General features: G+C 47.6%; 1 protein-coding gene across 1 annotated transcript; it reads right to left on the minus strand.

Moving 5' to 3' along the window:
- Nucleotides 1–788: 788 nt before the first annotated feature.
- Flacc1 (flagellum associated containing coiled-coil domains 1) lies at nucleotides 789–26,866 on the minus strand. Its single transcript, XM_060368425.1, has 15 exons — nucleotides 26,472–26,866; nucleotides 23,812–23,958; nucleotides 23,059–23,133; nucleotides 22,195–22,243; nucleotides 21,240–21,373; nucleotides 18,696–18,789; nucleotides 17,161–17,222; nucleotides 14,493–14,590; nucleotides 13,923–13,975; nucleotides 12,471–12,570; nucleotides 10,999–11,102; nucleotides 5,915–5,977; nucleotides 1,907–1,996; nucleotides 1,678–1,787; nucleotides 789–1,063 (listed from the first exon to the last, which is right to left on the minus strand). The coding sequence occupies exons 2-15, from the start codon at nucleotides 23,922–23,924 to the stop codon at nucleotides 940–942; spliced, it is 1,269 nt and encodes a 422-aa protein (XP_060224408.1). The 5' UTR covers nucleotides 23,925–23,958; nucleotides 26,472–26,866; the 3' UTR covers nucleotides 789–939.
- Nucleotides 26,867–27,774: the final 908 nt, after the last annotated feature.

A 27,774-nucleotide genomic window follows, 5' to 3' on the forward strand; every position in this document is an offset into this window, starting at 1 on the left:
TGTATAGTTTACTGAATTTGTACTGATATAATTTCATATTTTTCTATTCCCTCCTAAATAAACTGTTAGTGAGAAGAAAAGGCTGTTAAAAAAAATCGAACAAGTTATAAATTTACCTTACTGTTTCTAGGGGGATCCTTTTGCTTGTCTTTGCTTTTTCCTGTTTTGTTCTGTTTTGCCAGTTTTACAAATGGCATGTTCACACATGGGGGCATTCATCTTGTAGTATTTGCCTCCACCACTGTTTAACATTCATTGCCAACACTTTAAAGGGGCACTTCCACACGAAAACCAGAATATTAAAAAAAAAAATCATTGTGACCCCACGCACCCAAAAGGCGGGCGATGAGTCTTGGAAGTGCCATGATCAGACAGGGTGTGGCTCCGAGTTCCTCAGCCATCTCTCTTTGCCTCTGTCTGCACCAAGGCCTTAACATGCTGCTGTGTGATTGGTCCTCTTGTGTCCATCCACTGCCCTGTAGGCATGTGAATTCTCAAGATGCTCAGAGTCAATTACTTTTCCCAAGCCACTGGGTTAAGGAATATGATATATAAGGGAATAAAGTTTGTGGAATTGAATCAAAATTGAAAAAAAAAAAAAAGTCTTGCTTGCTGCTTGCCCTCGGGGGATGTGAGCCACACCGAAAAAATGCAAGCATCACTCAAAAAGGAGACCCTTCAAACTAGTCTCCAGTAAAAGTATGTAAAAAGCAGAAGAGTCACAATATAATTGAGATAAAAATTCAAACATTTCTAACCAGTCCAAAGAAAGCAAATCTTAAAAAAAAAAAAAAAAAAAAAAAGGGTGGGGTGGGGAGTGGGGATAAAGTCATAACAACAGAAGAACTCAACGCGCACCTCCAGAGAAAACCTTGCCAGAGTCCGCAGCTCCGCTGGGCGGGGTCGTCGCTTCGGCCACAGAGCAGCGAAGCTGGCTTCCTACGACACTGGCTTTTTGTTGCTGCCAACAGGAGGGTCCCACTCTTGAACAGAAAAAGTGATGCAGGCCAGCTTCTCAGGTGTTTCTTCAGAAGTTTCTTCGTTCTTCGTTTTGAGCTTTTGTCTGTGGAAAGGATGATGGGCACTGTATCTCGGTAGCCTCAAAGGCGAGAGGGGATGTAGGGTTACCTGCTGGTGGGCGGGAGAAATGCGGCTTCCTGCCTGCCTGAGGAATCCTTCTCTCTCATCCCTGCAATCGCTCTAAATTTGGTGAAATGTGGTGTTTGGGTGATCATATTCCCAGTGGAATTGACGCGCTGGGTAACATCTTCTAGTTTAGCGTTCTGAGGTCCTTCAGGCGCTGGTGGTTCTGATTGGCAGCTGAGCTCAACAGGAGCCAGAAGTGCCCAAATCTGAGAGCTAAACACCCCCTGAATTCTGAAAAACAACCCTCAGTGGCAAGACGAAGCAGCTCAGCTCTCCATAGACAGATTTGCCCTGTTTTACACAAAAACAGACACACAGGAGCAAAGGCTTGATACACAACAAACTGCCGGCCTCAGATGAGCGACCTCCATTGTAAGTGTGTGTCCAGGCCCAGTATCTACCTCCTCTCAAATAAACAGGACCAAGACATCTGCAAGCAGCCCCTGGTTTGTCCTGACCCATTCCCCACCTGAACATCCGCCAGCTTTCAGAGGTGAGTCAGCCAAGCTGCCCTGAGCAACAGCACCGTACCTGAGGCGGGCATTTTCTTCTGTCAGGAGCTGTATGGTGTGCTTATACTTTTCTTCGGCTTCAGCAAGCTTCGCCTGGAACAACCTCTCCAGATTTCCCGCTATAGTTTTCTGAAAGATAAATTTGAATAGCTGTCTTCACCAGAGCCCCTGGGGCAGAGCTCTTAGTCAGAACAGCACAATGTCCTGGCTTCCTCTCTAGGCTGGCCCTCACTCCAACCAGGACTCACCTCTCTATGGAGTTCCATCTGGATTTGGTAAAAGTTGGTGTTCAGTGTCTCCAGAATAATAGATTGTGCCCGCAGTTCAGCCTCCATGATCTGCACAAGAGGAAAGTGGCTCAGAACCTCATGCTGATGCTATGTCCCTCCCAGAGACAGGTGAGAACTCAGGGACTTTTCCTCTCCAGGGCACTTGAATAGAATGCATTGTGACAACCTCAGCTGCTTTCTCTTGGACCCCTTACAGCCAGCCAGTTACCATGCTGTCATTTCTACCCTTCTCTTTCTCTCCCACCTGTATCCTGTTCTTTAGTCTCACTGCCATGGCTGCCAAAGCAGCCCTCACCTCATCAGGATGCAAGTGGTAGTCACAGTGATCATCAGCCATTCATTCACTGACTCTTTTTTTATTATTATTTTTAAGATATAGTATTTTAAGATATAGTATTTTTGAGAATTTCTCACATGAATAATACAATGCATATTAACCTCTCACTTTCCCCTAACTAGATCCATCCCTTCCTCTTTCTAGCTTTGTGTCTCTTTACAAAAGTTAATATTTAATTTTTAATGTTTTTTTTTTTTTGTGTGTGTGTGTGTGTGTCCGCATACACATGTGAGTGTGGGTGGCTCCAAAAGCCAGAAGGAGCATCAGATCCTCTGGAGACAGAATTATAAGCAGTTGTGAGCCACCTGATTTGGATGCTAGGGCATAAGCTCTGGTCTTCTGGAAGAAAAACAAATGCTCTTAGCTACTGAAGCATTACCCAGGCCCACATTGCATTTTCTTTATTATAATACCTCCTCCTACTGACTCCAACTCTGTGATACTCTGAAAAAGGTGAAACACTAAAGGCTGTAAAAAGCTCTGTGAGTTCAGAGGTTGGGAGGGAGGGGAAGGAGGAAGGAGGGAAAGAGGGCAGTGTTAGAGCAGGAAACTATTTTGTTTGATGGATACCTGGCATGACATTTTAACCGATACCCATTACATGTAAACCAGGGACCTCAGTTAACAACAGTGTTGGTATTGGCTGCTCGGTGACTAACAGATCACCCTAGTGCAAGCTGCTAGCAGGGGGAGCGTGAGGAGAAGGATGGGATGTGATAAGGGAAAGAACTCTCAAGATGGAGGACTACCTGTGCCTCATTTTTTTTTCTGTAATCCTAAATTTGCCTTAACAGATACTCCACCGAGCAAACAAAGTTCCGAAGAAAGTCATGCAAAGCCCCAAGAAAGCAAAATGTGTAGCTGTCTATAAGGAATACTAGTGTGTCTAGAATGTAGAGACAATAAGCCAAAGTGGAGTGGAGCAGAAAGTTTCGGTGTCTTTAAAAACTCACTTACATTATTGTAAATATGTCTTTTTTTTTTTTTAATCCCAGGTGTGGGATATGGGACTGTCCACATCAGAGGACTGTTTGCCTGGTGCAGGCTCTGAGAGGGGCCAGCTGCACAGAGTTTAATTCTGAGGACTCTGCAGAGGGAATAATGCCAGCGCCCAAAGAGTGTTGGGGGTGCCCTGAGAAAGGGCAAGAATGCTGGTGCTCCCCTCTGCCGCTCCTGATCGCTGTTGATGCAGTTTAATGAGAAGAAGTTGGCTATATCCTGAAACAAAGATTGGCGTTGTCCCAAAGAACCCAACAACCCTAACCAGCAGGAAGTAGTGAAAGAGAACTATGGCCCCTACCCCACTGACCTCTTTCTCTCCTACACAGTGTTGGGGTGTTGGAAGGGATAAAGGGTAGAGAAGGGAAGTCGAGGCATAAGGAACCAAATAAAGTAGAGTTTAAAAACTAGCCCTAACAGTGAAGGCGTACAGAATCGGTCATCCTGGAGGCCACCATAACCTGAAAACAGGGGGGCCACCCATGGCTTCACACAGGTGAGTGTTTGTATGGGCTTCACCGTCAGTTTTCATCTCCTTGCTCCATGGAGTGTGGGCTGGAACAAGGGGGTGAGGAAAGGGTGCCACTGTAGCTCAGGTGAGGGCAGCTGAGCTGTGGAGAGCTGGGAGGAAGACACTGGAGCCTGGAGCTCAGAGGTGAGTTCAGTCTGAGGAATCAACCCCAGCCAGCAACACAGAGGGGACATTCACATTGATGGGGCCACCTAAGGAGAAGGAAGATAATGCATTCCTGGGCTCAGAAGCTCAGGAACGAGGAGGACCTACCAGGAAGATGGAGAGGCAGGCATCCAAGTAAAGGGAGCACCAGATGCCCAGGGAAGCTGAGGGGAATGACTCAAGGAAGGACTGGCCAACGGTCTGAGGCTCAGCTCATCCTGGGTGACGGAGGCAGTACAAGCCTTGGGTTTAGTGACTTGGAAGTTACAAGACAGTCTCAGATAGTGAATGGAAACAGATGCTGGGCTGAGGTGTGGAGGGGGGCATGACATTCACGCATTCATTTATCCATTCAAGGATCAACTAGTGTTTATGTAAAGCCCATAGTGTGCTAGGCACTATTTTAGGAACTAAGAATTCGAAATGGTAAAGAAAACATACAGAATTTATCTGTGAATTTATCTGCTTGGATGATTAAGTTACTGTAGAAAAGCAAAGCAGAAGAGGATGTGTTGGAGCAGAGGGCTGAGCGTTTAAACAGACTGACTCCCAAGAGGTTGCCAGTTAAGTAAAGACCAGAAGGAGGAGAAAAAGTTGCTATGGAAATTTCTGGGAAAGAGGTATTTAGGAAGACACACTGTCAAAGGCCAAGACCTCCAAGGTAGGACACTCTATCCCTTTAAAGACCCCACAAAAAGTTCAGGGACTTTGGACAGGAGTGATGGAAGATAGAAATAAAGGAGGTGAGTTGAGGGAGAGGAAGGAGCAGGCACCATAAGCCCTTGGACTAAGAGTAATGTAGCCCCATCAGGTAGGCTGGAGCAGACCTGTTGCAGAGGAGTCGGGAGGACCTTTAGAAGAGGGTTGCTCTACACCAAGCTTTAACTCCAACCAGCAAGACTTGAAAGGCTCAGACTGCTTCCAAACCACTTAAGCGCCTCATCCCAGAACGACATCTGTGAGCATGTGAAGGAACATAAGAACACTCAGTACCCAGCAAGGTAAGCTTCACGATGGCTAGCACGACCGGGAAACTCAGCAGGCTGGCAAACGAAGTCTTCAGGGGGAAACAGGCTCAGGAAGAACCTCGGCAGGATTGGCCGAGAAGCTGTTTTCCGAATACATTAGGGCACCCTGGCTCAGAAGCCGTGTTGGTGTTTATTTGGCCCTTGAATTGCTGGCTCCGCCGGGACTTGAAGATATTATTTCTTCATCATGTCTGTGCAGTGACTAGTTTTTTTTCTCAGATATGTCTATTCCAGGCATAACTCACATTTCTCAGTGAAAAGGGAAACACACGTTACTTTTGTTTAATTTTTTTTTTTTCATCTGCCTTCACAAATGGCCTTGTGTTTCCCGGCAGAAGGGAGCCCTGCAGAAATGGCCTTGGGCAGGCTACACCCAAAGTTCCGCAGGAGACGTTTGGAAGAACGTGCCTGTGGTGGTTTGAATATGTTTGCCTCCCACCCATAGACTGAATGATTGGTCACAGAGAGTGGTACTATTAGGAGGTGTGTCCTTGTTGAAGGAAGTGTGTCACTGTGGAGGTGGCTGATATATATATATATATATATATATATATATATATATATATATATGACACAATGCCTTGGTCATGGTGTCTCTTCACAGCAATAAAACAAAGACAATGACAATATTCTATGATTCAAAATCCTATGTTAAAATCCTATGTCAAAATCCTTTGTTAAATATGGATGACATTCAGCATCGATGACTGTTCAGCCTGTTGCTGATGTAATCGTTCACAGCTGACGCTGAGAAAGGCTGCATTTGTTTTGCATACAGCTCGAGATTCATTTTGACTTACTCAGTTCAACAATTAGATTTAGGAGCTCCATTAATTTTACTGGTTTGGGTAAAGCTGGATTTCATTTTCCCAAGAATGCATCATTTGGAAGACACTAGTTGCACAGAGTTGAATGGAAATGATTACCTCTTTGGATTTCTTCAGCTCTTGTATTTCCAACATATCTTCATTATGTTTTTTCATGAGCTCCTAAAAAACAATTTTATTTAAAAAGGTTAGCTCCATGGTTCTGGATATTCTTTTAGGGAATTAAGAAGCCATCAGAGAAGCTGGGTGCGGTGGCACAAACCTATAATCCCAGCACTCGGGGAGGCAGAGGCAGGTGTAGCTCTGTGAGTTTGAGGCCAGCCTGGTCTACAAAGTGAGTCCAGGACAGCCAGGGCTACACAGAGAAACCCTGTCTCAAAAAAAAAAAAAAAAAAAAAAAAAAAAAAAAAAAAAAAAAAAAGCAGCAGCCATCAGAGGATTCAGGAATATAAAACTCAGTGAACTTTAGACACTATCAACTGATATATATGAGAAGCTGTAAAATTTACACAGAAAGACAAAAGGATGAAAAAAGATAAAAATCAGCTTGGAAAACAACATCAAATACAATAAATAAAATAAAAGAACAAGAGGAAAAACAAAAGCAAACTCAGACTATTTGTATGCACCAACTGGTTCTAAGCTACACCAAGACAATGAGCTGTTGGCGTGAGTGTAGCTAAATGGTCAAGGAGAGTGGGAAAGAGAATCTTGTCCTTCACTCAAAGGACATCAAGACAACTCAGAGAAGGAAAATTTCTTTTTTCAGATATGATGATGGAATAATTGCATATCCATACAGAAAAATTACCTACGACCTCTACATGCTACATGAAAAATAATTCGATGTGGATCATAGAATCAAAAATACTAAGGTTAGAAAGCTTCTAAAGAGAATATTCATGGCCTTATGCTAGGCAGTAGTGTTATAGGAAAGACAGAAAAAACTTTTAATTATAAAAAGAAAAGACTGACAATTTGTCTTTCACCAAAATTAGAAGTTTCTCCATATTGAAAGATAACTTTCGCAAAATGAAAAAGCAAACCACAGGCTGAAAGTTGTTATATATAACACATACATGAAATATTTATATTCATGCCCTTTAAATGATAAAAGAGTTGAACAAACACATCAGAGAAGATAATAATATATCAACGACAGCCCACCCAAATCTGAAAAACTGGCCAGTGTGGTTAGTCATTAGAGTGACTGAAAAAAAAGTGAAATGCCACTTTCTACGCGCTAGAGTGGTCATAATTAAAGACTGGATACACTAATTGTGGAGGATTTGCTACAGTCACAACTCACATATTTAAGGTCTCAGAGGAAAACAACAATTCTTCTGTGGAGACCCCAGATTTCCTGTGTGTGCCCTGGCACTTTAGCAGCAGCTCTCTAAGAGGAGAGTGAGCATTCATCTGTGAAACACTTGTGCAAGAATGCTCACAGAGGCTTTGTTTAAAAGCCAATAAATGGAAGCAACCCTAATATTCCAAACCAGGAAAGCGATAAACACACTGCATGGCATTTCTACAAAGGAACGCTACTGAGCAGTTAAAAGGAACACGGATGGATATGGGCTCATGCTTGTAGCCCTCGTGCTGGGAGGCCAGGGCATGAAGATCAGGAACGTACCCTGGGCTACACATCAGTTGGGGTCCAGCCTGGGCTATAGATGGAGATCTATCTCAAAACACTTCTAATAAAAGGAATTTATGAATATGAAAACCAAATAAATTTATCGGTTATTTCTAGGGAAAAACAGTACATACAAGGGCATAGCCCAAGCTGGGTGTGGTGCACTCCTTTTATCCCAGCACTCAGGGAGGCAGAGGCAGACATATCTCTGAGTTCGAGGCCAGCCTGATCTACAAATCAAGTCCAGGACAGCCAAGTCTACACAGAGGAACCCTGTCAGAAAAACAAAACAAACAGCAACAACAGAGTAACTTTTGGGCTGGAGAGATGGCTCAGTGATTAACAGCCATCTTGGCTGCTCTTGCAGAGGACCCAAGTTCAAGTTCAATTCCCAGCACCCACATGGCAGCTCACTGCTGTCTGTAACTCTAGTTCAGAGGATCTGGCACCCTCACACAGACATGCATGCAGCTAAAACCCCAATGCAAACAAAAGTAAACCTTAAAAAAGAAAAGAAAATCCAAAAATAAATAAATAGGAAAAAAGGGCATCGCTGACCCTTTATGTTTACATTAAGTTTTAGAACCCAAAAACCTAGCAGCGCTGCTTTTTGGCTAGTTTGAACTTGCTGGGCCAGAGGTGGCAGTGGGCTGTGTCCCCTCTGCTCACACGACGCCCCTCCTGAGATCTGAGGCTGGAGGTGGGGGTGACACCCGACAGTAGCTCACCTCTGAGGTGCAAGACTCCCACCATGTTGCTGTGACCTCCCCACAGCCACCAGAGCTTTCTGTTGGATGAAGATGATAGTGGAAGGGTCAAGGAGGAGGAGGAGGAAGCTGGGGGCAAAGATGCAGTGGAGATGGGGAGCCTGCAGGGAAAGGCGCCCACGGGTTCCAGCAGGTCCTCTGGGTCAGAAAATAATCAGGACGGAAACAGGGAGCATCCACAAAGCACCCTGACCCCACAGGAAATGAAGTCTGCTGGGAATAAGGAACAAGACTTCTGCCAAGAAAAAAAACTCAGCTACGAAAGGGAAGGAAGGAGTGAGATATGAAAAAAAAAAGTACTGGAGAGAAGCATAAGGAATTCGGCCAGGAGAAATAACGAGATGAGGTTTCTCTCCCTAGCCCTGGCTCTCCTAGAACTCACCATGTAGACCAGGCTAGCCTCAAACTCACAGAGATTCTCCTGCCTCTGTTTCTCTAGTGCTGGGACTAAAGGCGTGGCTTGATATTAATAAATTCCAGGACAGCCAGGGCTTCACAGAGAAACCCTGTCTGGAAAAACCAAAAGACAAATTAAAAGTAAATTTCATTGATAGAGAGAAAAGTCAGCAAAGGAACCAGCGAAAGAATGTCTGCACGGAAAGGCAAAAGGAAAATAGCAACTGTGAGAAACAGCCGGAGGGGAGAAGAAAGAAGGAGAAAATGAACAATGGAAAAAGCAATTTTGGGAGGAAAGGGAAGGTGGGGGAGTTAAGATATGGCTGAAAAGTGCAAAAAGTAAACCCAGCTGCAGAGAGAGCCACAGGAAACCCATTGAAGAATCTTGGGCAAGGTAGCCATTGTTATGGTTGAGGTTGAGACCCCAGCATAAAGACCACAGACTCAATCTACATTATAGTCCTTGAGTATCTGCACCAGCAAGCCAGGCGCTGTTCTGCTCTGCCAAGAGGAGGTAGTCCAGGCGACCTGAAAATGGTCTTTGACTGCATAAGCAGGTCACAGGAGCCAAAAGCCATCATTCATATCATAACAAATAGATGGTAACAGCTGTGCATTTTTGGTGGGGGTCACCAGAAGGTGTTCCAGGGACTGGAGTCAGAGACGAATGGCTAGTGGGTACCAAGATGGATGTCTAGCACAAGACACGGTTCCTTCAGCCATCACACTGTCACAGTTCAGTTCCACGGAAAGGCATTCCTAGGGTCCCTCCCAGAGAAGGCCCCGGTCTGTCAGAAAGAGGAATGCCCAAGTCATCGTCTCTGGTAGCTGAGAAGGACAAAGTGACCTTTGCTTTGAAACTGTGGACAGAGTTCAGAGACGGTGTGTGGGGGAAATAGCATTCTTTTACCTGGAGCTACTTAAACTTAAAAATCAGATATAAAAAACAAAAACAAAAGCTGCTCAATCGTATGATGACTGACAAGCATGTGCACTGTCCTTGGACGTTCACGGAGGAGGATGTTTTCTACATTTGGCAGGATGACGAGCAACTGTGTTCGTGCCTGCTTTAAAATAAATTATGCTATCAGAACAACAAAATCAACAGTTCTTTTTAAACGAAACGAAGCGAAAACTACTGATAAATTTTGAGTCCATTGTGGAAGAAACCAATGGGTGGTTGTCTGAGGGCAGGCGTGAAGGGGATGGGTTTAATGGAAGAGGAATCAGCGAGATGGTGAGACATTTACACACAAGTGAAATACTCAAAATATTAGAAAACTCTCCGTTTTGCATGAAGAGGATGGAGGAATCCAAGAAAGCTTATAGCCTGTGTTTTTAGGGGCGAATGCCCAAGACTTGATCCCAGAATGGTCTTCCGTTCTGCTTGGGTTGGGAGGCATTCTGGCTGCCTGATGGTGACAGTGGTTACAGCGTTCTGCCCTTCTAATGCGACCACATCAGCTGCCAGCAAACCTTCTGCGCATTCCAGAGCTCAGAGGTCTGGCGTGGGAAGTGTGTTTGGGGCTGGCATGCTAACACATCTTCGCTTAGTCAGTGTCCCTCTGTGGGGAAAATCTTGTCTGGGGCTTTCTTATTGGCTAGCAGGTGCATGGGTCTTGCCTTATCTTGGCCTTTGGGGAGCTACTTTCATTTAGTAGGAGTGGTTGGTACATGGCCAAATTGGCTTGACTAGTTGATACCTGTCTACAGAAAGGGCCGAGGGGCGGGGGGGGGGGGGGCATCCAGAGATGCAGTGTTGGCAAAGCACGGAACTTTACAGATTTTGCATGTTTAGTGTACTGCTAATGCCTACGAATGACAGTCTTCATTTCCAAACTCCCGTGGTGAGACTGTCTGGCTGCAAAGGACCCCCAGGAGACCATTCTCTTATGTGGCCTAGGCTGTCAACTCAACACAACCCAGAGTTTCAATGTGGGGAACCACTGCCTCCATCACATGGGCTTGTGGGCATGCCTGTGGCGCATTTTCTCGACAACTAGTGGATCCAGGATGGTCCAGCCTGCTGTGGCTATCACCATCCCTCCCAAGGTGGCCGTGGGCAGTGTAAGGGAGGCAGCTGGACATGAGCAAGCCAGGAGGCAGTGTTCCTCAGTGGTTCCCACTTCAAGTTCCTGTCTTGGAAGCCGAGGATGGACCGCAACCTGTGAGATGAAACAAATCCTTTTCCTTCAACTGGCTTTCGGTCACGGTTTATCACAGCAACCAAAAGCAAACCTCAAGAGTCATTCTTTTCGCATGTATTTCCAGGAGAGTTATGTCCACGGCGGAAGTGGGGGGGAGGTCACCTAAGTATGCAGGCCCACCAGGCTCGGCTGCCCCGCCCAGATCACACTGTCAACCGGTGAGCGTTCTGTTACCTCTTTCTCTCGATTGAAGTTGTCATAGATAGCACTCAAGGATTCGTTCATCCTCCTTTTTTCTTCCACCGACTCTAACTCGAACTTTTTTGTTATCCTATGTTCTGTGGAGGTAAGAAGAAAAGCAGATTTGTATGTTAGTGTTGGAAGAGGCAGGCCAAAGAGAAACCCGGATAACAGAAACAGTGCCACACTGGACTGAACCTGTTTCAGCCAGGGCTGACTGCACCGACCCTCAGCTGGAGAGCGGCTGGAGAGCGGAGGTGGACCTCCTGTGTGCGCAGGGACAGTAGCACAGGGGCTCAGCCCGCAGCAGCTCTGTTCTTTGGAGTGTGGTTTAGTTTCTGTCTGCTCCTTATTGTTCTGTTTCCTCCACTGAAGTCATGACTGCTTTCTTGGGCATTTTCCTCTTTAAATATCTTGTCTAGCTTTCAAGCCTAGCTGGGGAGCCCCGGCTCCAAACAGTTGGAAGGGGAAAATCAAACACAAATTCCCTCAGTGTCCAGCTGCAGGGACTGGTGGGTGCCTAAAGCTGAATTCTGCTTTTTCAAAATGGGGTTGCACCTGACTTAGTTTTTTTTTTTTTTTTTTTTTTTTTTTTTCTCCTCAGTGTGGGACTCCTGACTTAGTTTTTTTTTTTTTTTTTTTTTCTCCTCAGTGTGGGACTCTTCCGGTGCTTCAGTATTCCAGGCAAAGCTCTAAGCAGATGTGGCTCTGCATTTCCTTCCCAGACTCACTTGCCCTGCCTAGGCAAGTGACTTTCCCAGAAGCCTTTATGTGACCAACTGGATCTTAACCAAGGGATGGAGTCGGCGTGGAATGTGGAACAGGTGTGCAGAGGCACACACCCGCCTCAGTTTTTCCCGTAGACCCAGGAACAATTTCTGCATCTTCCTGGTTCCTCCCTTTCGTGGGAAGCTCAGTGGGTGATTGCTGTGACTTCGGAACACTTTGTATGGTCTGAGCTCTAGTCAAGTGTTAGACTGAAAGTACATCATGACTTCTGTGGAGGATGTGGGGACACTCAGGCTGACAGTGAAATAGACTGCTATCTGCTATCCCCCTGTGTCTGTCTCTTTCTCTCTCTCTCACACACACACACACATACACACTGCATAATTTAAATTCTAATTTAAGAATCCCTCCTGGAATTCTATATTTCTTTTCTTTCCTTTTGGTTCTGCATTTCTTCATAGATGTCAATACTACTATTTGTTTCAGCCCATCATAGGCAAACAAGTAAGATTTAGACCCCTTAATTCATGTCTGAAATTAAAAAAAAAAAAAAAGGAAAAAAAAAGCCTTGCCTTCACTGTCCTTCTTTGTTTCCTAGTAACTCTAGGCACCTTTCCTTCAGAAGTTCAGCATCTGGCCCTTTCACCCTTGGTAAAGCCAAGGCCCCTTCCCTCAAGTCAAGGTCAAGGTTGATACTCTTGTCATTGCTAACAGCCAGCGCCTTCTGCATTACTCACTTTGTTGTAGCAGGATCTTTTCCCTTTCCAACCTCTCATCCCTCTCCCATTCTGCCTTCCGCTTTAACCACTTGTCTTCCATTTCGTCGTAGATGCTATCCTGTAGAGGCACAAGGGTACCGTGGAAAGAGCTATAACGTGGGAACACTGCCAAGGCTGTGACTGGACCCTGGGGCCTTGCTCTCCCCTCACTTGGGCCTCCCGAGGGGCCCCTCTATTGCTGAAGTCGGGCAAGGCTCTCTGTATCTGATTCTGCATCTCCCTGTAAGGCAGCCTGCTCTAACTCTGGAATGTCTTCAAGTTCCGGGACTTGCCCTATTTTGCTTTCTATAGCTGTGTTAAAACAGTCTGACTAAAGCAACCTGGGCAGGAACGGGTTTACTTAACTTACACGTCCCGTTACAGCCCAGCCCTGAGGGAAGTCAGGACTCAGGAAGGGACCGGTGCCAGGGGCTTGCTCCCTGTGGCTTTCATAGACCCCCCAGGTCCGCCTGCCCACAGGTGGCCCCACCCACTGGGCTGGGCCCTTCCACCTCGATTACTAATGAAGGCATTGCCCCACAGATTTATCGTCAGGCAGTGGAAACACTTTCTCACAGGAGGCTCCTCCTCTCGGATGAGTCCAGTTTGAGCCAGGTTGACAGCAAACCCAACCAGTGCAGCATTAAAGGAAATGCTTATATTCTGAAATCGCTCACTGAAGGGGGAATGAGGTTAAGGCTTTCTGGATGGCAGTTTGGCCAAATCTGTGAAAAGTCTTAAATAGGTTCATTTCTTTGACCAGCGATCCACTGCTAGGATCAAATATGTTCAAAGTGCCCTAAAATTCCCAATGAAAAGAAGACACAAAAATGTACAGAGATTTGGTATACCACCATCTCAGTGAAAGTTTCAGCAAAGCCCGGGTGTTTGCAGAGGTTACTCTGGGGAATGACAATTATTTATTTTTGTGTGTGTTAAACTGTTGTTGGTTATGGCCACTAAAAAAATTATTTGCTTTCTGTGTATAAGTGTTTGCCTACAGGTATGTCTGCGTACTATGTGTGCGCCTAGTGCCTGAAGAGCTAGAAGAGGGCACTGGATCCCTGGCACTGTAGTGACACATGGTTTTGAGCCATCACGTGGGTCCTGGGACCTCTGGAAGAGCAGCGGCAAATCTCTGCAGAGCCATCTCTCCGGCCCCTTCCCCCCCCCGCGCCTCTTTATTTTTTTAAAAACAATGAACAGCTATTATTTTGATGACCACAAACACATTTTCGTTTCAATAGGCCTCTTCCGAGTTGCACGGCTGGTTTGTCGAGCACGGAAGCCGCTGTGCTCATACTTCCTGCTGGGGACAATAGTGACCCTGTGCAGAATCTCTGCAGGTCTGGATGCATCCCCATGTCGTCGGCCAGCAACAAGCCTTCCTTCTCTTCCCCTCAGAACCCACCACAGAGCTTTGAATCTCACCTGATACATGTGAAACATGTTCTTCAGATACTTATATTCTTTGCTCAGCTCCTCTGCACAGAAAGAAAACGAGGCCATCACTATTCCTGCGAAAGGCCACACTTTCCAAAGCTATGTGTCCTCCTCAGTACCAAACCCATTATCTAGTGTCTCTAGAGACACTAGTCTCTAAAGCCAGAAGGGTGCTTTTCCCAACAGCAGTGAGATATGACCAGTACAGCCCTCTGTGCTGTATAGTCTTGCAATCATAGTATTCCAGTTAGGGTTTAATAAAACACTGCTATTTTACATGTGAGAGAACCCAGAGGAATCATAATGGTATTATCATTTTAGAGTTTAAAACGCACTTTGAAAAAATATTCACATTTTTTCACTGATGAGAGCGGATTTTCAAGGATGTGACCCTCCCTCTTCCCAGTGTTATTCTTAGTCACTCTCACCCCTGCCCCAAAAGCTTCAGGACAGAAATGTTACACAGCACACATGGAATGTGCTATCTCACAGCCATGGGGTTGTCAGGGCCCAGACTAACCACCATTCCTAGGCTTCCACTCTGGGGCCTGGCAGTACCTAGTTTCTCCTGGGAAGCAACCTTCTCTGCCTTCAAGGCTTCTTTGTAGCTGTCCTCTAACTTCTCAAGCTCCATTTTGTGAGACTTTTTGAGATCCCTGTGGGACAATTGATGAAAAGAAGCCCTGAGTCAGCAATCCGGCTCATCAGGGAAAGGTGCTTGCCATGGAAGCCGGACAACCTGGATCTGATCCCTGGATCCCACAGAGGAAGGAAAGAGCTTCTAAAAGCTGTCTTCCACAATCCACAGGGACACTGTGACACCAAGTGTGTCACACACACACACACACACACACACACACCACGAAGTCCAGAGTTGATCTGTTACACTGATATGCCCTTCCCTCTCTGTCCTCACCAAGGTGGGGCCCTCACTTCCTGAAGCATTCTCCTGGTTTCTGTCCAGAGCGAGGTGTCTCCTACACTCACGGCTTTGAATAGAGCTTGGGCAAGGGCCTCAGATTCCCCTTCACAGCCAACAGTGTTTGCTTACAGCTCACTTATAGCTGCACCCAGAATAAGTTTAGCGCCCCAGGTCTAGCCCCCAACCGAGGGTCCACATGCTGATAGTGTCTGGCTATTAAAGTGAGAGCCTCCAGGCCTTCAATCAGACTCAAGAAACTTAAACAGGCATTACTAAAGAAAAGAGGCGGTTGTGCAAAGACTACCTGTTATACTATTCCAGCATTAGGCAAGGAAAAGACGTGGGACAGAAAAACCAGAGGCATCTGGGCTTTGCCTTGGGAAGGGATGGGGAGTGAGCAGCAGGTGCTGAGATGGTGAAGCCACTGTGCCCGGCTCCCTCACAGCCAATACATGTCCACACACGCAGCTGTTGTGTCTCTCCCCCTGCCCCCAGAATGTTCCGCACCAGGAGCGACTCCCGACCAGATCATAAGGGTGTGTCAACGCAGGTTCATCAGTTGTGACAAACGCAACGTCGTCCAGGGATGCTGAAGAGTGAGAGAGGCTATCGGGTGGGGCAAAAGGGGTGCAAGGGCCCTCTGTGCCTTTCTGGTAATTTTGCTGTGAACTTTACACTATTATAGAAATAATGAAACAAATAAATAAATACATCAATGTAGAAAACACTGTGGCTGATATAGAAGTACTGTCTCTCCCGGGATTCCTGTTTTGTCATAAATGATCATTTATATGCATATGGAGTCAAGCGTGCTCTTCTAATTTATTAATGCAATGTGGAATAATTAAATCAATGTAGTTGACAGAGCCATCAACTCAATGATTGATATTTTTGAGGCATGAATATTTGAAATTATTTTTTTTCCTTCTTGTTTGTTTTTGGTTCTTAATCTTGTTTATATGTATGTGTCTGTGTTCAGGTGTGCATATGTGAGTGTAGTGCCTGCAGGAGCCAGAAGAGGGCGTTGGAGCCCCTGGAGCTGGACAGCCAGCTCCCCAAAGCTGGGAACCAAAGCCAAGTCCTGCACAGGAGCAGTATGTGCTCTGTGCCACTGGGCCATCTCTCCAGCCTTAAAATGTACTCTTTCACAAGTAGATATGAAAAACACACAATATCATGATTATCCTAAGGCCTGCAAAGCTCTTTGAAAAATATTTCTGTTTGAGATTTTGATACATTTATTTAGTGTGTATGGTGTGTGTGTGTGTATGCATGTGAACACTGTGTACCTGTATGCATACAGGCCAGAGTACAACACGAGAGACTCCCTGTTCTCCCTCTACCACGTGTGTCCTGGAGGTTAAATCCAGGTCCTCAGGCCTGGTGGAAACACTGGCCCAAATTCTGTCCATTTTGACAATCACCACTTATCGGCTAGCCTCAGGAAACACCCATCTATGTTCTGTTTTCTATGAGGTAAAGATTTCAACTCTGAGGGAGAACACCTAGAATTTGTCTTCGCCTGGCTTGTTTCACTTAGCGTAATGTCCTTCTGCTCCACCCATGTTCTCTTGCTATTGGGAGCATTTCCTTCTCTTTCAAAGTAGAACAGCATTCTTTTAAACATCTCATCTGCTGCTAGAACACAGGCTGGTTCTATTCCCTGGTGTGCAATAAGCATGGAAGTTCAGACTCTCCTTCATTTTGTCAGGATCCTAAACAATCAGAAGCTGTTAATAAACAAGTGGCTGTGGGTGGCAGAGTGGGGGTGGTGCTTGTCTCCCATCAGGCTTCCTCAGGCTGCTCAGGTTGGACAGGAAGCCTCAGGGCTTTGCAAGACTTTTCCCCACACAGATGACACACTTCTTTCTTATTTTCCCCTCACTTGCCATGACCTGTCCCTTCTCCTCCCATCTCTTCTTCCTTTGTTGCCCTGGCCCTGACCTCAGAGTCAGGTAAAACAGAGGTAAGGAGGAGGAGGAAGAGGGGTGAGAAGGAGAATGTGCTTACAGAAAATCATTTATGACAGAGGCTTTGTGGAGAACGAAATAGCTTTCCTCAGCAACTGAACAGAAGAAATATCCCAGTGGAAATGGAAAGGATGAATGATGCAAAAGCAGGAACGCAAAACAAACTGCTTTATCTTAGTGGCCTCGAAGGAAGCTGCCCTGCTCTCTGAGCGTGCATCCCCCACCCCCATTACCAGCTTCCCTTGGCCCCCCTGGGAGTCCCTGAGAAACTGGAATCCTGCCTGGGCACCGGCATCTGGGCTCTCAGCATCCGGGCCTTTGCCAGAGAGCATACCTGTTCTCGTTTTCAAACTTCTCTTTCAATTCAGCGCAGCGTTGCTCCATCTCATTGGAGAGCTGGAAATGAGGCCAACGTTAACAACACAGCATATAGACTCCAGCCCGCTCTCCCTGCACCTGTGAGGTCCTCTCAGAGGAGATGCCCCCTCTGTCTGCTCTGGACATGCTCTGCCCTGCAGAGGGCAGCACACAGCGGTGCTGACCATCCTGTACCAAATCAGGCCACCCTGTAGGTGGTGCACAGGCACCGTCTCTCTACTCCTTTGTCACTGGGTCTGGTTCCAAAAGTCTGTGGCCTTTGGATTCTTTCATACTTGGGAATCGATTTCTTAGCAAGACATTTGGCTGGAAGAGTAGAAAAGGACCAACATTCTGACTGCAGACCTGTCAAAGGGCTTCCTGTGGCCAACATTCTGACTGCAGACCTGTCAAAGGGCTTCCCTCCCTCCTTGCCCTCCCCTGGGGAATCAGCCATCTTGGCTGCAGGCTCCTCCTCTACGTGGTGAGCCCTATTCTTCTTCATAGTAAACTGAGGCAATGGAACTGAGAACTCCTCAGAGTCTCTGCCATGTGTTGTCTGTCTGTTCATCCGTGGTGTTAATAACTCCTCTAAAAACGCCTTATCCCTAACAACCCGTCTCAGTGTCTTCCTGAATCCGGCCCTGAGACCTTTCAGAGGTCACACCACAAGTGAGCTGCTCACAGTGGGAATAGGTTCAAACCCCCCCCCAACCCTCTCAGGAAGACCAACTCTAAAGTTGACTTCCACAGGGCCTAAGTGGGAGAGCCAAAACCTGAGTTTGCCTGAAGCCCACCACATTATACAAACGATATAAATCTCTCGAGCCTCAATTTTTTGTTTGTAGAAGACAACATCAACCCTGCAGGGCTTTTCTTTTTCCTTCCTTCCTTCCTTCCTTCCTTCCTTCCTTCCTTCCTTCCTATCAGAGGTGGGAAAGGTCTGGTGACGAGCCATGTCCTGACTGAAAGGTTCAGACAGCCTGGTATAAATCAGCATGAGAGGCTGCTGGGGGGAGTGGGGGCAGGGCCTCGCAGGGTGCATGTTTCCGAGCGTGGCTCTGGTCAGCCATTCCAGCCCTGGTCACAAGGCACACCTGCCTGAGCTGGGGAAGGAGCGAAGGAAACTGGAACTGATGACCAAAATGTTAAAATTGTCACCTGTTAAAAATGCATCAAAGCTTGGCTGTGGTGGCACACGCCTTTAATCCTGGCAGGCGGGTCTCTTTGAGTTTGAGGCCAGCCTGGCCTACAGAGTGAGTTCCAGGACAGCCAAAATTACACACAGAGAAGCCGTGTCCCAAAATAAACAGACCCCCCCATTTTTACGCTGTTTTTACAGGGATGGATGAGGACGGAGGCAGGGAATATTGCTCAGTGCACAGGCTTCTGTGCAGAGTCCCGAGGCTGGAGAGCACGGCTCTCTCCTGGGACGTGCCCGGCGTGCTGCCTGGCGCTCGGGTGATCAAAGCTATTAGTCTGGAGGGCGTGGTGGGTGCAAGGGTCACTCACCACTTTCTGGGAAGCCTGGTGTTCTGTGTTCATTTGTTCTATTATTGCTGTCAACTCGGAGATCTGCTCCTCGAGGTCAGAAATGATATCAGCCCTGTGGGACAAACACGTCTATCACCCACAAAGCTTGATAGCGGCGCCAGCCGGGCCCCGAGCTGCCTGACTCTGGTCCATTTTGTGCCTGCTCTGCCACTGTGGCACGGGATGCACCAAGGGTGGTCCTGAATAAGGCGTCTGGTGGCAGGGTGGCTGGGTCTCGCATCTGGCCCTTATGGTGATCGAGGTGGAGGTGATCAGGGTGTGGTGGGGTGTCCTTCTGAGCAGAAGAGAAATAAGAGTGTGTTGGTCACTCATGGAGTTTGGCTCTCACTAGTTGAACCTAAGGAAGTGAGGACGTCGGGGAGACTCGAGCTGAGAGCAGACCATGGACAGGGCCGTGGATGGGACTCAGAGGAGGCTAAAATAAGGAGTATGTGTTTGAGGAACGCGTCTGCAAGCCCAGCACTCAAGAACAGGATAGTGAGTTTGCATCCTGCTTGGGTTACCCAGCTATATAGTGCTTCAAAGAAATTTTTTTAAAGATTCATTTATTTATTATGTGTACAGTGTTCTGCCTGCATGTACACCTGCACTCCAGAAGAGGGCACCAGACCTCGTTATAGAGGGTTGTGAACCACCATGTGGTTGCTGGGAATTGAACTCAGGACCTCTGGAAGAGCAACCAGTGCTCTTAACCTCTAAGCCATCTCTCCAGTCCCCTCCCTGCTCCAATTTTTTTTGTTTGTTTGTTTTTGTTTTTGAGACAGGTTTTCTCTGTGGAGCCCTGGCTGTCTTGGACTCACTTTATAGACCAGGCTGGCCTCAAGCTCACAGAGATCTACCTGCCAGTGCCTCTCAAGTGCTGGGATTAAAGGTGTGCAGAACCATGCCTGGGATGGGGGGCTTTTTCAAAAGTGGCTTTCAGACCATGCAATGGCTTTCTGTATATTGTGAATCTGTGAACTATTCTGCTTCGGAGGTGACGCCGTGGTGGAGCTGTGACGAAGTTCTTAGGTCAAGAGGTTTCCTTTCCTCGGCATTGCCAATTCTTCTCTTGGCATAGACAAGGTGTCAGGTGAGAAAACAAGAGAAAGGATGCAGGAGACGAGAGAAGTAGTGGATGAGGATGATGGAAAGTGGAAAAATTTTGTCTTTTAGACGTGAACTTCACTTTGAATGACATTCCCAGTCAGTTCACTCACGGCCGGTTTCCTTCTACTGTAAGGGAGACAGCTTCCTTTCGAGAGCAGGTAGCTATGGACCGTACTTTGCTTATGGGCACATCTCTCCCTGCAGAGGGTGTCGGGTTGACCGGGGAAGAAGAAAAAGAAGCTGAATCCCCACCCCAGCCCTGATGGCACGGGAAGACAGGGACATGGCTTTGGCTTCTCTGCACCAGCTGAGAGTGGTGACTCGTGGCCTCCATTGCATGACATCATCCCCAAGAATTCAGATGTCACCTCTCTGTGTATCAGCAGATGGGTGACTGTATGTGTGTATTTACGTGTGTGTGTGTATGTGTGTGTGCGTATGTGTAACGGGGGTCAATGTTAAAAGTCTTCCTCTGTTGCTCTCACTTCTTTTAAGAGATAGGCTTTCTCACTGAACCTAGATCTCATGTTTCAACTAGTTCAGCTGCCGAGGAGCCCCTGGGAGCCTCCTGCCTGTCTCTCGGTGCTAGGATTCTGGGCATGTGTCACCTTGCCCAGCTTAGATAGGAACTAACTTGATCGACTGAACATCTTCCCAGATCCTTTGGAACCACAGTGCCTTTCCTTGTTCGTTCTTTGTTTTTGATGAAGGGTCTGTCTACACAGTCCTGGCTGGCCTGGAACTTGCTCTGTAGATCAGGCCGGTCTGCGACCCACAGAGATCACCTCCCCCCTCCCCTGTGCCCCCCAGCCCTGGGGTTAAAAGTGTGTGCCACTCTGGCTTTAGAAGGAGAGCTCTACAGCAGACTCCGGCTGGGAGGAGACGACGCTGAGCCAGCTCTCCAGTGACAGAGTAAGAAGTGAGGGGCCTCACTTCTAGAGCGGAAGTAGAAGCCACAAATGAGAGGTTTAGGAGGTGGAACTGAAATGGATGGATGGGTGTGAGTATGACATCAGAGGATAGAAGAAAGGCAGGGCTTCAGAGAAAGCAGATGGCTAGTGTTCAACTGGACCAGGCCACACCTTTCTAACACCGGCTCCCGGAGGGATGGGTATTTCTGGATTACACATCATGAAAACCAAGATGTATACTCCAGTCTTCCAGAAATACTGGCTTTGCTCTTAATTCCCCCACTCGGAATCCAGACTATTTTAGAGAATTTCACCTCCCCCTCCCTTGAGTGGCAGGAACACTTTCCTCTTCAGTGTAAGTCACGCTAGCTGGGTTCCCCATTCCTGTAGCTCTTTCTGAGCAAGGCCCGGTGGTCTGGGCATGGGTATCAGGTGCTCAACTGGGGCCAGGCAGGGCTCACCAGCTGGGCAGAGCTGGCTCTGACTGATCCAAAGACTTTACCTGGAATATTTGACTTTGTTCAAGATGTCTGATTCCAAGCGCTTTTTCCTATTGAACATCTCATCTCCCAGAGTGACTGAAATCTGTTCCCGACTTCGAATGAGCTTATAGCCAGGTGACACGTCAATCACCTCCTGGGTTTCAGGGTGGAAGGCAAAGGGAAACAGTGAACCTGGAGGAGCTGAGATCCCTCAGCCTGCTGTGTGCTTCCTCACAGCCCAATCCCAGCGCTCACCCGGCCCCCAGGGACCCGGTAAACTGAGCAGTGCCAACTGACTCATTGATGCCACCCTGCTCCTCCTCCCCATCCTCCATTGTGAGAACTGCCTAACTTTTGAAATTGGACAGGACAAAGTTTATATATTTGGCTCTGGAGCCATCTCTCGGCTTTCACTCTCATGCACAACCTTCTCGCCTGCTTACTTTGTTCCTGACCACTACAGCCCTTTACAGGACTGCGTGACCCTTGTTTAGGAAGGGGAGGGATGGGGAAAATGATAAAACTAAAAGCCATCAGGAAGCCCTACGAAAAAGTTCATTTTCTAAAATGGAAACATAACCTGATCTCATGCCATGTCAGAACTGTGGAGACTGGTCGTGTTCTGAGGCCAGTGTCCTTTCACTTGCTGGTCCTAGGTGTCCTGACAGCCACTGGCTCAAGATTTTTGGCTTCCAGTATGGCAGGGGCTTCCTGTATTGGGGCACGAGTTGTAGCCTAACCCAGCATCGTCTCTGTTTTCCCCTAAGGGACCTACAAAGGGCAGGGGAGAGTAGCTGGGTCTGGTTACAGTCTGGCCATTTACCAGCTACATAAAATGTGCACTCTTAGTGATATGAGGATTGCTCCTAGGAGCTCTGCTGAAATTCGGCAGAGTGAGAGTGTAAAAACCCCATGCTGGCGCACAGTAGGGGCTACATGACTGCTCTCCCCTTCCCTTCACCCATCTTTACTCACAGATGGCGATTTGCTGCTCTCCTCTGGCTTTCCTGGCTGGCCCCTGACTCTGTAAGAGGAAAATGCTCTCAGAAAGCAACAGTGCAGAGGCCAGCTCGGTGGCTGCACCCTGACAGTTGCCATCTCTGACCCTTGTTCTCCAAGGCCAGCCCTTGACCTTCTGGGGGAACCCCTGGGTATCTGGGGAATATGTTGGTAGAGGGCCTGAGCGAGGGGGCAGTCCAGGGCAGATGTGTGTGTGGCCACACTCTGGAGCCCTAGGGCAACCGATTCCTTGCCTCTGGGAGCTTCTGAGGCTTCCAGTGTCCCCAGCGGTCATCGGCAGTGTCCGCACCTTCTCTTTGACTGACACCCTTTCCTCTTCATAACTGCACCGGCTGCACTCAGAAAGCACAGGCGGGGCAACTTCTCAGAGCAGCCACCTGACGACCTCTGACCCCCCCCCCCCCCCCGCTCCAGCTCCTCACTCTCCAGGGCATCGGGCTGGCACATCTCCACAGCCCTGTTCTTCCCGCCAGTCACTGCTTCCTCGCCTTCTCTGAGCTGAAATCACCATGGATTTGGTTTGGGGGTGGGGGTGGGGCGGAAATCAATGGATTCCGGCAATTTTCTGACAATCTTGGTAGAAGACTAGTTCAACTCAGCCACGGACGTAAAGGTCCTGTGGGTGTGCGTATGCGTGTGTGCCCACGAATGAGTGTGTGCGCGTGTGCCTCTGCAGCTGCAGAATCTGTTTGCACAGTGCCTCAGGGAGGGAGAACCCCAAAGTGCATGGGGGCAGGACCGAACCCCGGCCCTCTCAAGGCGAGCTCGTCCTGTGCGGTGTTATTTTACCCATTGCCTCGTGGAGTTAAAAGCACTTACTTTGAGGAAACAGGTTTCACTTGTTGGGGCAGGAGGTAGTTGCGGTCTCTTGAAACTGACGAAAGAAGAGTTGAGCTGAAAGCGATAAATAAATAAACTGGGAATTAAGAGCTGTCACAGTGCTCCCCAGTAAGGGCATATCCACGTGACTCCAGATCGGAGCGTGTGGTGTGACAACTGGGATCATGGAGATTTGAGGCCTTGAAGACCTCAGGTCCATGGTATTTGTCCACTATTTGCAAGAACTCCTGGTTGTCAGTACAAGCCTCAAGTCCATTGCTGCTGGGGAGGGGCAGCTGCCACCAAAGCTCTATGTTTGGGTGTCACACACAAGCACGCGCGCACACACACATACTGCATGCATGTATACACACACACAGGCACACACATGGACAATACACAGGCACACAGAGGCACATGTATACACACACATACACACACACACACACACGCACACACACACACACATGCACCCATGCACACACTGTACTGCAAAGCTGATGCCTCTTTATTGAAAGGTCTTTGAGTGAGACAGGCTTGCAAGATCAGGGCGGCATCCGGTCTGTCTGGGAGGGTGGGGAGGTGGGAAGGAGGGAAGGCGGGAAGGTGGGAAGGCGGGAAGGTGGGAAGGCGGGGCTTCCTGTTCTGTGGAGAATTTGTGTCAAGCTGTTGACTGAGGAATCTTGTCAGACCCAGAAGACTCCAAAGGAAGCCCTCACCTCCTGGACCTGGCCTGACCCAGCTTATTCTTACTTAGGCTTCTTTGGGGCGGTCTTTGGAAGTGGATGAGGGGTCTTGATTAGCTTCCGTGGTCCCAAGTTCCAGGGGTCCCAGCAGGTGCAGTAGATGAGAGGATTGGGGTACATGGTCAGGGTCAGACGCCGCTGTCAGGGGCTCTTGCTAAGAGGAGAAAACAACGCACAGAGTTGAGCCGCTCAGGATGAAGGCAGACAGAGATTGGGTGGGGTCAAGGGGCAGCCCAGAGAACGATGCCAATGCCGAGCTGACGCAGGCTGGCACGGTAGAGTGACGCCTCACACTTGGCCACTGAGCCTGAAAGCAATGAAATCTCTCCGAAGTTATTACCGTCACCCGGGCAGACGATCCTGGCCTAGCTGCTGCTCCCTAGGCTTCCAGGTGACCCCTGGCTGGCACAGAGCTAACAAGGGGCAGAGGAGGGAGCACCCCCCTTGGTTCCTAGCCCTCCCCCCCACCTCTGATTCACATTAGCTCGCTCCGCGTGTCCAGAGATCTTCACAGCAGGTCCTGCACAGAACTTCTCCGGGAAGCTCACTCTGCTTCTGCAAGCAGAGCCCGAACGAGCCTGTTTCTCAACGGGGGTCACCTGCTTGAATTGCAGAAGGGAACTAAAACAACCCCCATCGCGACTGCTGCGTGGAAGACAACTCCCAGGTGACCCCAGCCTCAGAGAGGCACAATTTTCAATGACACAGATACGCAGGGAGTCGACAGATAGGATGGAGGATGTGGTATGATGAGTAATGTCCTTGTCATTTCAGCCCCAGGTCCGTCTCTATGCCCATCCCCAGGGCCTGCGATATACATCACCACATGCAGAGAAAGAGACTTTGTAGCTCAATGCATTAAACGCTAGAAATCATGTCAGCATGTCAGGATTATATGTATGGTTTCCCCTTACAGAATCTGTTTGGACAGTTTTGGGGGTGCTTTGAAATTAGGTGGGCCTTTCTTTACACATTAGACTTGCGACAGCAGGGAAACCTACTTTTCTGAGCCTGTGTGAGTGTGAGCCTATAAATTTAAATGTTTTTAAAGTTTTAAGTGTAAATATTTAAATGAGCCTTTTGAAAAGGCCAGTTCATGCAGGGTCGCATTGCTGCACGCATTTAATCAGACCATGAGAGGACACGGCCATGAACTGCAGTGGTACTCTGCACATAGAAACTTTTCTTTCTCCTCTTAAAAAAAAAAAGGAGTATAGGTTTCTTTGTATGTACATGTATATTAAATTGACATCAGCTCATTACAGAGACAATCACAACAGAAAAGAATAAGGACGTAAAAAAAATATCAAAACTACAACATCCAGAGATGAAATATATGAAAATATTTGAAATATATTTGAAAATATATATGAAAATATTTGAGTGAATGCCTTCCAGTGTTTTCTGCATTCAGAGGAAACAGATTAGCTGGGTGTGATGGTGCGTGCATATAACCCCAGCACTTGGAGAGGTAGAGGCAGGTGGATCTCTGTGAGTTCAAGGCCAGCATGGTCTACAAAGAGTCCAAGACAGCCAAGGCCACCCAGAGGAACCCTGTCTCAAATAATAATAATAATAATAATAATAATAATAATAATGAAAGATAAATAAAGAAAAAAAATAAAGAGACTTACATAAATTTCTATAAACAGGAGCAAGCTATATTTGCATCCTGGATATCTTTTTGAAGATAATACCATGAGTTTCTATTATGTAGAAATACACCCATGGTTTTTGAAATGTAATTTTTTTTTACAATCAAGAAATTTAAAAATATGCCAAATGTAAAGAAAGAGCATAATAAATGTGCCCATCCCCCAGTTTCAACAACTGTCAATGTGGCTGATCCTCTATTCCCACCCTCCCTCTCCATCTCACTCCTCCAACATCACTTTATTTTAGAGCAAATTTTAAACACCAGTCAAACAAGCCTGAGATAGGTTTCCACATCATTGCAATTCTAAACATTTTAAAAAAGATTTGTTTTCATTTGCGTGTAGGTGTTTTTGTCTGTGTGAGTGTTCAGCACAACCGTTCAGGGAGCCTTGGGAGCCAGAAGCGAGCATGGGGTTCTCTGGAGCTGGAGGTACAAGCAGTTGGGAGCCACGAGATGAGGTTGATCGGGGCCAAGTTAGGGTCCTCTGAAGCACAGCAAGCACCCCTCCTCCCTTAGCCGTTTCCCTTGGCTCACAGCTCTAAGCTTCTACGAATGCACTTATTTATATTTTTAAGCAGATTTGGAGTGGGAAGAGTTTGCTTGTTTCCTTTTTTCTCATTCTAAAAAAAAAAAATGCTTTTGATGTTTATCAACTTGCTCTGAAAAAGAAAAGTTTTTGTCGCATCCACAGGCGTCATTTCCAAAGCACTAAAAACCAGCAATCCAAACCTAATGAGCTATCAGAACAGGCTATTAGCAAATCATGACGTGAGTCTGAGGGTGTCCGGATAAACTGAGGCATGCAAGCTGCTGCGGAGTACTTTGAGAGCCTTTTGGCAATGGCTGTGTATGTGTGTGTGTGTGTGTGTGTGTGTGTGTTTCCCCTTCTTTTCCTTTCCTGTATTTTTTCCCCTGGGGTTTCAGTCTGGAGGGCTGGCTGTGAGCAAGCAGAGCTTTAGAAAGGGTCTGGGTTATAATCAACCAGCAGGAAAACCTTCCCAAGATCTTACCTTAATTCTTTCAGAGATTCATTCCCCCTGTGGTTCCTTTCCAAGTAGAGAGTCTTAAAGAAACCGCAATGTTTTAGGGAAACAAGACCCCATCAGCACAAATCAGGGTTCACTTCACACCAAATCAAGATGTTTCGGAACTCAGGGCTTATCCCCAAGTGGTTGAGAAGCCCAGGCAGAAATCTCCAGAACTGCCTGCAAAACCAGCCAGGACTTTTCAGAAGGGCGGAGCCGGCATGCCAGATGCTTCCCTTAGACGACAGTTCATTTGTCCCCCAGTTGTCACATTTGAGGAGAAAGTCATCACCCAGAGTCCTTTGACCTTGCTCTATCGAGTTAGTTGGGGAAGGTTTGTTTCTTCCATCACTATAGAAACAGCATGGTGGTGCCTCATTGGCCCAAAGCGCTCTGTTCTGAACAACAGAATGTCGGAGAAGCAGCGGTGAAGCTGCCCCCACTCAAGTCAGTGTCCGATCTCCACAGCAGGGAATTCAGAGGATACTCACTTCATTATCTCCCGGTTGACACAAGCTGTGAGCAGCCTCCTGAATGGCAGGCTCTGCGGCGAGGCAGGCGAGCGAGACCTCGCCTCTGCGCTGCCTGAAAGCGCCCCAGCAATCAAGAACTTTAACCAGAGAGGGGATCTGAGACGTGCGGGGACTCTGGGGTCGTCGGCTCCAGCGCCTGCATCGCTGTCGGTGCCATCCACTGGTGAGAGCACGCTGGAGATGAACAGGTTTGGGAAGAGTCCTTGCGTTTTGTTTTAGACGCGTGGAGGTGTCAAAGGAACAGCTAACTGGGGATGTCTACCGGAGAATCTGCTCAAAGTTCCGCAGAAACAGATTTAGTGGTCGATGGAGGAGGGGACGCGCAGGGGACTGGTCAGTGCAAATGCATACAGCTGTCAGGTAATAGTGGCTTAAGCCAAGGAGATCTGTCAACGGGAGGTCTCAGCCACGTGCCTGGGGGAATGGTCCTGCTGTGCCAGGTCCAGGTGTCAACTGAGGAAGCCTCAGGGTTTCTACAGCTCCAAGGGCCGTGAGCACGTGAGACGGAGACAGACTTTCAGAACCTAAAAGCTGGGAAAGAAAAAACGAAGAGGAAGTTGGATAGGTTCAGCTAGATTATCTACTTCGGTTCTGTTCATCGTGTGATTTTATATTTATGTGTGTGTGTGTGTGTGTGTGTGTGTGTGTGTGTGTGTGATTAGTAGGGAGAGTTTGAGTGTTGTGTGAGCAGTGGCTGAGAACAAAGATAGAGGAAAACCAGAATGGAAACAGCCCAGACAGCCGTGCTACCAGAA

Source organism: Meriones unguiculatus, chromosome 15, assembly GCF_030254825.1.
Source record: "Meriones unguiculatus strain TT.TT164.6M chromosome 15, Bangor_MerUng_6.1, whole genome shotgun sequence".
Lineage (NCBI taxonomy): Eukaryota > Metazoa > Chordata > Mammalia > Rodentia > Muridae > Meriones > Meriones unguiculatus.

Bases quoted from the DNA above. Each gene is read 5' to 3' on its own strand.
- Flacc1 (XM_060368425.1), bottom strand. From the start codon at position 23,924: ATGTACCCCAATCCTCTCATCTACTGCACCTGCTGGGACCCCTGGAAC. The intron at 13,976-14,492 runs GTACTGCCAGGC...CTTTCTGTGCAG, and splicing joins TGCTTCCCAGGAGAAACTAG to AGGAGCTGAGCAAAGAATAT. The intron at 1,788-1,906 runs GTGAGTCCTGGT...TTTATCTTTCAG, and splicing joins AGATGGAACTCCATAGAGAG to AAAACTATAGCGGGAAATCT.